General features: G+C 36.7%; 1 protein-coding gene across 1 annotated transcript; it reads left to right on the top strand.

The window, feature by feature from the left end:
• The first annotated feature begins 1,240 nt into the window (after window positions 1-1,240).
• On the top strand, window positions 1,241-5,064 carry LOC104115060 (uncharacterized). The gene is made up of 2 exons (XM_009625636.4): window positions 1,241-2,274; window positions 4,501-5,064. The coding sequence occupies exons 1-2, from the start codon at window positions 1,495-1,497 to the stop codon at window positions 4,708-4,710; spliced, it is 990 nt and encodes a 329-aa protein (XP_009623931.1). The 5' UTR covers window positions 1,241-1,494; the 3' UTR covers window positions 4,711-5,064.
• Window positions 5,065-10,237: the final 5,173 nt, after the last annotated feature.

Below are 10,237 nucleotides of genomic sequence, written 5' to 3'. Positions count from 1 at the left end.
TATTAATTGTACTTTCTTTTATGTTATAGATTGATTACTTTTTTTTTTTAAATTTCAACAAATGAATATTTTCTTTTCATGAAACAAAAAAGTATTTTTTTTATTTTAACAAAACAAAGTACTTTTTTTCATGATATAGAAAAATAATTTCTTTTATTTCAACAAAATGAGTATTTTCTTTTAATGATATCGAGAAAGTATTGAAGAATTAACCCAAATTGCCGTCCACCCAACTGCTTAAACTAAAAATAGTCGGTGAAGGTATAATATATGCATAATTTATGTATTATATGTGTATAATTATGTATAATCAATTTGTAATCTATGTATATGTCTAGAAAACGTAAATAATGAACATGACGGGCTATTTGTGTAAAAATCCCAAAAGCATTTTCTTTCGTTTCAACAAAAATAGTATTTTCATTTCATGATATAGAAAAAATATTTTCTTTCATTTCAACAAAATGAGTACTTTATTTTCATGTTGTAAAAAGAGTACTTTCTTTTTCAACCAATAAAAAGAGTTTTTTAGTTATGGAGCACAATTTTCAGTATTGTTTTTGAATAAAAAAAGTAAAACATCACATTAGTTCCTTTGGGTTTGTGTGAATTTTTAGAAGAATAATTAAAATTTTGAAGAAAATAGAGTCCTGAAAATATTGGGTATTTGGGAGGGGGAGGGGTGAAGAGAGTAGCATAAAAAATTATTTTCCTAAAAATATTTTCTACTCTCTAACCAAATATTAGAAAATATTTTCCGGAAAAAGTTTTGTACTCACCAACCAAACAAGAAAAAATAAGTGATAAAATCACTCATTAATCATGAAAACATTTTTTTTCATACCAAACACACTCTTAAAATCTTTTATGGAAAAGGTGTTTTATTTTCGTTTAAGATCAGTTCGGAACTAGACTGCCAAGTTAGTAAACTTTGAAGGACAAAGTTATTCACTGTCTATTTATGTTGAACATAACATACATAATTGGACTTTAGGTATGAACAAATTAGCCGCAGACCGTTAGAAAAGAAAAGGGCAAAGATTAGTATAATATATTTTTTTGTATGTAAAATATAAAAATATATATTTCGATTATTATTTTAAAAACTATTATTTTTCTAAAAGAAAAGGTAGTAAAAAAGGAATATGTTGGGGTCGAGGTGTGAACAAAAATTTGCCTTACACCACCGCTATTATTATAATGATAAAAGGAAAGAACTCTTGATAGTTAAATTAAATTAGGAAAGTCAACAGTTGCAGCAAAATCCCCAAAATTTTGGAACCCTAAACCTAACCGCAACTCCTTTCTTCCTCCTCAAACCCTGCCCAAAAATCTCACAAAAAAGCTTTCAGCTTTCTGTCCTCTCTTGAGCCCTAATCCTCCCTCTGAGCAGCTAATCCTCTAACGGCAGGAACCCAATTGAACACAACCCGTAACCCGAACCGAGAGGAACTGAAACCCTAAAATTTTCGTAATTTCCCCTAATTCCTCTCCATGGCTACCGATGCTTCCCCAAAATTTCAAAAACCGGACCTTTTGTCAGTGCCGCAACCACCTGATTACCACCGTCCGGAGGTCGCCGTTTCGCCGGCGCACGACGGGCTGCATTTCTGGCAGTTCATGATCGCCGGGTCAATCGCCGGCATGGTAGAACACATGGCGATGTTCCCCGTAGATACAATTAAAACCCAAATGCAAGCCTTGGGTTCTTGTCCTCTTAAATACGCCAGTATCCGTACGGCCCTTGGTTCAATTCTCAAATCTGAAGGTATTCCTGGACTTTACCGTGGTATTGGAGCTATGGGCCTTGGTGCTGGCCCAGCCCATGCCGTTTACTTCTCCGTTTATGAGATTTGTAAGAAGAGTTTTTCTGGCGGGAACCCGAATAATTCGGGTGCACATGCTATTTCGGGTGTTTTTGCCACGGTGGCAAGTGATGCGGTGTTTACGCCTATGGATATGGTGAAGCAGAGGCTGCAGTTGAGTGATAGTCCGTACAAAGGTGTAATGGATTGTGTGAAGAGGGTTTTGAAGGAAGAAGGGTTTAAGGCTTTTTACGCTTCATATAAAACTACGGTCTTGATGAATGCCCCATATACGGCTGTGCATTTTTCTACATATGAGGCTGCGAAACGGGGCTTATTAGGGGTTTCACCAGAGAGTGCAAGTGACGAAAGATTGATAGTTCATGCCACTGCTGGTGCGGCAGCTGGGGCGTCTGCGGCATTGATTACAACGCCGCTTGATGTTGTCAAGACGCAATTACAATGTCAGGTATTTAATTATATGCTTTGTGGCTTTGTTGGAGTTGGATTTTTTATGTCGGAGCTTTTTAATATTTATACTGGACCTCCTGTTGCTATATGTGGTTATATGTATTTATGTTGTTTTTGTGTCTGTAATTGTGGGATTAAGCTTGCTTTTCTATGACCTGCCTGAAGATGCTCTGTCCCCTTAAAGTGTCCATGTTTTGCAAAGCACATTTGTAACTGGATTTCTTAAGGTAGCTAACTAAACAAGCAAAATGTAAAAGTAGGAAGGTATCATTTTTGGGAACCAAAAGTGGAAGATAAAACCTGGAGCAATAATTTTGTTGATATTTAGAGTAAGATGCAAGTTCAGCATACAGTTCTTGATGAAGAAGTGATGAAAAAAGAGGAGGGCGAGTGAGGAGTATCTGACCAAAGCTGCTGGTGGGGGAAAGTTTGTTTACTACTTGCTATCAGCATAAATCAACCAGCTTGAAGGGCAGAATACGTAGCTGCGCTTTTGAAGTTCAAAGAGATAGCATTTGATTAGCATGTGTAAAGTAATATCTGTTTTCATTTGCTATGTAAGGGTATCTTGAAAATTGGTAAGAATCTGAAGGTTATTTTTTGGTCTGTTTTTTATTTTGGGGGGTGGGGTGGGGGGTGTTTGGTTGTGAGATCTGGGTTTGCTTTGGGTTATGTTGGTTCAAAGGTAGGTGTGTGTTTGGTTTGAGAGAATGGTACTGATTTGGGCTGATTAAGTACGAAATGGTTGTCTGGGAATTTAGTGATTTCCATCTTAACTCGTAGTGGTATATCGATCTGGAACTAATATTCTAGGCTTTGGAAGTGTAACTATTGAAAAAGGAAACTGAAAAGTTCAGGAAAGTTTTATCTTGGGACTGGGGTTTTTGAGGACAAGGTTACATGACTTAAAAGAACAGAACTAGAGGAAAAGCAGAGAAAAGAAACCTACGCATTCTGCTCGGCTCAAGTTGGATTAACCTCAACTCAAGCTCAACCTCAGGAACAGTTGCTGCATAGAAATTATGCCCAAGGTTATACTGAAATCTGTAACCTCTATCTACTGCATGTTTTCGTATAACGTTCTTTTAAAAGTTTGGATATCAATGAAGGCCTTTTCAATCATTGGTGACTGAATTAGGCGACAAGATCAGTAGCATTCATGTCCTTTTTAAGGCTTTATACCATTATGCAGGTTAAGTGGTTAAGGGCTTTTCTTTAACGTAAGAGAATGATGGCCTAATTGAGATTTTTGTTGAATACTATATTGTTTGTCCGGTTAGGTTCTTTTATTTTCTATTTCAAGTTTGGCCTTTCTTAAAATATTTTGAGACATGAAAGGTTATGTTTCTGCTGTCAGCACAAGCAGAATATAGGTAGTTGATTTACGGGTCTAATAGGTTAGTGCTGATGCGCAAGACATTTGCCTTGCCTTCTTGGTTCTGTTGGCTGAAAACCTGAATAAGATACTTTGACTTGTGCTTCATCAAAAAGTACATCTGACTTCTTCATATTATATGACATATGGTATGTGGTAATGATTTATTTAGTTTTTAAAAATGTTTACATGAGCGTACAAAATGATTTTTGTGGTGTTTTTGATGTGGGCTCTAATTAAGAAATCTGCTCTAATGAGTGATTAGAAGATAAATTGTTTTCGTACTTACAAACAGTGCTTCAGGCATCACAGTTCTAGGAGACGTACACTTTGGTGGGGTGGGGGTCCTAACCCCCTAGGAAAAAGTACAAGAAGAGCACTTCTCTTTCCTACTATAAGGGCCACATGCTATGGTCTAAATCCAAACAAGTAATTTCTGTAAATTAATTTGGCTGTCATGAATGGTATTAGGTACGCGGAATAACACGCATCTAGATTTGTACAGATTAGTTGCTGTTGAGTGTTTAGTTATTGAAAATTTAAAACATTTATTTACTATTGCCTGTTTATCATAATGGAACCGATTCATAAAATGTGATGCAGTACAATGCCAATGCTTATCAAGCACACTAGTTTATTTTTGTTCTCAAACTTTCCCCTAGTCTTTGACACTTCACTGTCTAGTCGAAGCAGTAATTGTTGTGATGGCTGAGTGAAATAATTAACTAGGCATTTGGTCAATATTTGAGTTGACATAGAAAAAAAGAATATTTGAAGTTGAAAACAATCTGTGAAAGTGATGCATTTGTGAAATTACGTTACTCATCTAACTTTAACGTGTTGGTGCAGGGTGTCTGTGGCTGTGACAGATTTAAATCTGGGTCAATTAGGGATGTTTTTCGAACAATTCTAAAGAAGGATGGATACAAGGGTCTTATGAGGGGGTGGGTGCCAAGGATGCTTTTCCATGCTCCTGCCGCTGCAATTTGCTGGTCTACATATGAAGCTTCCAAGGCCTTCTTCCAAGAGCTCAACACTGGTAACAGCAGTGTGACCTGAAAATATATTATTTAGAAAGAGGGAATATTATCAGTTTATCTCCAAAATCTCTGTTGTTGTATGCATACCATCTTTTTTTATGGTCGAGCAGAAATTCTACTTGCTGCAGGAGACTGAAGACGGAGAGACAAGAAGAGGGATTGTGTAGCCTTAATTTGGCATGTACAATCACGTAGCAATATTTCATTTTTATTTTTGTTCTATATAATTTATTTTAAATTCGAATGAGTTAGGTGAGATTGAGTCATTGTTTGATGGTTTTTTTCCCATGTCATGGAGAAAGAGGGTGAATTGGATTGGAAAATTGTGTTGAAAATTTTGAACATTAATTCATCACATATATTCTTAGAAAAATCTGTGCATGTGGATGTTGTTTTGGTTAAAAGTATGTGTGTGTATATATATATATATATATATATATATATATATATATATATATATTGGATGTTGTTTTGGTTAAAAGTATGTGTGTGTGTATATATATATATATATATATATTATATATATATATTAGTATAATAATGATATATTCTGTATATTTGTGTTTGTTTATTTTTGTGTGTATATCTAATTATGTACACGATATAATAAAGATAAGTTAATAGTATATGTGTGATAAGCTTTCATAGTTTAATTTTAATCATCAAATCACAAGAAAATGCAAAAAGTTAGATCGAACAAATCCACAGATTAATAAAAAATTGTTATAAAATAAAGACCGTAAAGTAAAGACAAGTATAGAGAGAAACTGATATATTATTCAAACTTCAAACTTATGTACATAATGAACTGAAAACTCCTCTATTTATAGAAGAAAGGAAGCAGCTGCGAAGCTTTGCTTGCAACCTGCATGTTTAATAAGAAGTTACTGTAAATTATTTCATTGAGCTGCTTGTAACCTGCCTGCATCAGCTGCTTGTAGATAAACTTCAACAGAGTACTAAATGGATAATCTTCTTCAGGAAGATTATCAATAGCGGAGTAATAAATGGACATCCACAATATAATTATTTTCATAACACTCCCCCTTGGATGTTCATTAAAAGATATTGTGCTTCGTTAAAACCTTACTAGGAAAAACCCAGTGGGAAAAATCCTAGTGAAGGAAAAAGAGTATACATATTTAGTAATACGCATTTCTAACTGCCTCATTAAAAACCTTATAAGGAAAACCCTGTGGGCAAAAAACCTTAGTGAGGAAAAAAGAGTACATCGCGTATTTTACTCTCCCTGATGAAAACCTTGTTTCAAATATTTGAGTCTCCGCATTCCAATCTTGTATACCATCTTCTCAAAAGTTGAAGTTGACAAATATTTAGTACATAAATGTGTCGGATTGTCACTTGAACGGATTTGTTGCACATCAATGTCACCATTTTTCTGAAGATCATGTGTGTAGAATAATTTTGGTGAAATGTGCTTCGTTCTATCTCCTTTTATAAATCCTCCCTTCAATTGGGCTATGCATGCAACATTGTCTTCGTATAAAATTGTGGGCCTTTTCTCACATTCCAAACCACATTTTTCTCGAATAAAATGAATTATTGATCTCAACCATACACATTACCTACTTGCTTCATGAATACCTATTATTTCAGCATGATTTGAAGAAGTAGCAACAATATATTGCTTTGTGGAGCGCCATGATATCATAGTACCTCCACATATAAACACATACCCGGTTTGAGATCTAGCTTTTATGGGGATCAGATAAATAACCCGCATCTGCATAGCCAACAAGATCTGCACTATCTTTGTTAGCATAAAACAAACCCATATCAAGAGTTTCTTTTAAATATCGCAATATATGCTTAATCCCGTTTCAATGTCTCTGTGTAGGAGAAGAACTATATCTTGCTAGTAAATTAACAGAAAATGCTATGTCAGGCCTTGTAGCATTAGCAAGATACATTAGTGCACCAATTGCACTGAGATAGGGTACTTCGGGACCAAGGAATTCCTCATCCTCTTCTGGAGGTCAGAGCAAATCTTTATTCACTTCAAGTGATCGAACAACCATTGGTGTACTCAATGGGTGCACTTTGTCCATGTAAAAGCGTTTTAAGACCCTTTCTGTATAGGCAGATTGATGGATAAAGATCTCGTCTGCTAAATGTTCAATTTGCAGACCAAGACAAAGTTTTGTCTTTCCAAGATCTTTCATCTCAAATTCTTTCTTAAGATATTCAGTTGTCTTTTGGAGCTCTTCTGGAGTTCCAACAAGATTTATGTCATCAACATAAACAACAAGTATAACAAATTCTGAAGCCATTTTCTTTATAAAAATACATGAACAAATAACATCATTTATGTAACCCTCTTTCAACAAATATTCACTGAGGCGATTATACCTGTCACGACCCAAAATCCTAACTTGTCGTGATGGCGCCTATCTCGATACTAGGCAAGCCGATAATCTCGATAAACCACAATTTCTCTTAAGTTTGAAAATATAATAATTTAACACAATACAAAATCTCACAAATGCTGACATGAATACTCCCCAAAACTTGGTGTCACTAAGTACATGAACATCTAATATGAATATAAGTCTGGAAAATACGGTCTATAATAGTCTGAGACCAGATACAATGAACAAGGAGATAGAGAAGGAGAGACAAGGTATGCGGAACACGGCAGCTACCTCAAAATCTCCTAAAAATCAACTGCGTGAAATGATCAACGCCCGCTATGTCCGAAAATACCTGGATATGCACACGAAGTGCAGGGTGTAGTATGAGTACAACTAACTCAGCAAGTAACAATAATAACTAAGGAACTGAAGATAATGACGAGCTACACAGTTACAGTTTATTTTCAGTAATTCCAGCAAAGAATAGACATGCTTCAAAATTCGGCAGTTTAAGTCAAATCAATTTTATATAGTTCAATTTCATGTAATCCGGATATAAAATCTTTCAGAGATTTCACAACAATGAAAGATAGCAATCAAGTGCAATAACAAATGCAAAGCAAGTACAACCTCTCAGGCGACAGTCACTCAACTCATCACAACAGCTCAACCACTCGGCTCTCAGCCCTCAGCACTCACACTCAATGGGTACCCGCGCTCACTGGGGGTGTGTACAGACTCCGGAGGGGCTCCTATAGCCCAAGCACCATAATCCGCACGGACAACTCACGTACTGCATGGACAACTCACATGCCATATATCTTTACCTCACCGGCCTTACTTAGTCCTCAGCCTCTCTAGTCTCTCGGGCTCTCGAAAATCACAAAGATCAGCCCAAACAAAGATAACATAGTAAATCAACAAATATCAAGAAAGACTGAGGTATGATGCACAAGTAAAATCATGACTGAGTACGAGACAACAATTAGCAAATAATTCAACAAGTACGCGACCTCTGTGGGTCCCAACAGTACTATCACATAGCATAAACATGATTTTTAACATGATTTACAGTCAAATTTCTTCAACACAAAGAGAGCTTATAGCTAACAACATGTTATTCAACTTTACAGTTTCACGGGACGGACCAAGCCACAATCCCTTCGGTGCACGCCCACACGCCAGTCACCTAGCATGTACGTCACCTCCAAAATAATCACATGACACAAAAATCTGGGGTTTCATAACCTGAGGACCGGATTTAAAATTGTTACTTACCTCAGAACGTGAAATTCTTTACTCTGCTATGCCTTTGCCTCGCAAATCGGCCTTTGAATGCCTCGAATCCAGTCACAAATAATTCTTTTCAGTCAATAAAATTTATTGGAATTAATTCCATAAGAAAATACTATTTTTTCATAAAAATCTAAAATTTAGCTCAAAAATTATCCGTGGGGCCCACGTCTCAGAAATTGACAAAAATTACAAAATCCGAAAGCCCATTCAACCACGAGTCTAACCATACCAATTTTGCCAAAATCCGACCTCAACTCAACCCTCAAATCTACAAATCTTATTTCCAAATTTCTAAGTTCCAATCTCCGATTTACACCTCAAAATCATGTAATCTAGTCGGATTATTCGATGATAATACAATATTATGGAGTAGAAATGATTACAAGGGACTTACTTAAAGTTTTCCTTGAAAATCTATTAAAAATCGCCTCTCCTCAAGCTCCAATTTGTAAAAAATGGCGAATGGCGAATGGGACGAAGTCCCTGCTTTATAATTCTGCCCAGACTACCTCGGTTCTGCCTCGATCTTGGCCTTCGATCGAGATCCTAGATCCTGGACCTCGATCATGGCCCTTGACCCTGGCCTTCGATCATGGCCCTCGACCCTGGCCTTCGATCATGTCTTCGACCCTGCCTTCGATCGTGGCCCTCGACCTTGGGCTCGATCGTGGCTTCGATCCTGATCCTCGACCCTGCCTTCGATCGTGGCCCTCGACTCTGGGCTCGATTTTATGGGCTCGATTCTGGGCTCGATTTTATGGGCTCAGTTTTCTGGGCTCGGTTCTGGCAGAAGAAATTTCCAACACAAGGAAATTGCAGCAGCTGTTGTAGTTCAATTTTTGATCCGTTAACCATACGAAACTCATCCGAGGCCCTCGGGACCTCAACCAAATATACTAACAAGTCCTAAAACATCATACAAACTTAGTCGAATCCTCAAATCACCTCAAACAACGCTAAAACCATGAATTACGCCCCAATTCAAGCCTATTGAACTTTGAAACTTTCCATTTCTACAAATAACGCCGAAACCTATAAAATCACGTCATATTGACCTCAAATTTTGCACACAAGTCATAAATGACATAACAAACCTATTAAAATTTTCAGAATCGGATTTCGACCCCGATATCAAAAAGTCAACCCCCGGGTCAAACTTCCCAAAAATTCAACTTTCGGCATTTCAAGCCTAATTCCTCTACGGACCTCCAATTTTTTTTTCGAACACACTCCTAAGTCCAAAATCACCATACGGAACTATTGGAATCATCAAAATTTAAATCCGAGGTTGTTTACATATAGGTCCATATCCGATCCACTTTTCTAACTTAATTTTTCAATTATGAGACTAAGTGTCTCATTTCACTCCGAATTTCCTCCGGACCCGAACCAACTAACCCGATAAGTCATAAATCAATTGCAAGGTATAAATTGAGCAGTAAATAGGGGAACGGGGTTATAATAGTCAAAACGATCGACCGGGTAGTTACAATACCACATGCGCCCAGATTGCTTTAAACCGTACAAAGATCTTTGTAATTTGATTGAGTACATTTTCCGAGATTTTGAATATGCTTCATGCATTTTAAATCCTTCAGAGATTTTCATGTAAATTTCATTATCAAGTGACCCGTATAGATAAGCTGTAACCACATCTATTAGACGTATTTCAAGCCTTTCACGTAGGCTAAACTGATGAGATATCGAAATGTTATGGCATACATAACAAGTGAATATGTTTCTTTATAATCGACTCTAGGTCGTTGTGAGAATCCTCGTGCAACAAGGCGGGCCTTGTATCTTTCAACTTCATTTTTATCATTCCTTTTTCGCACAAAAACCCATTTATGACCAACTGGCTTTATGCCAGCAGGTGTT

This window comes from Nicotiana tomentosiformis, chromosome 6 (assembly GCF_000390325.3).
Source record: "Nicotiana tomentosiformis chromosome 6, ASM39032v3, whole genome shotgun sequence".
Classification (NCBI taxonomy): Eukaryota; Viridiplantae; Streptophyta; class Magnoliopsida; order Solanales; family Solanaceae; genus Nicotiana; species Nicotiana tomentosiformis.
Note: the sequence above shows the minus strand (reverse complement) of the source record. Positions and strands in the feature narration are given on the sequence as shown.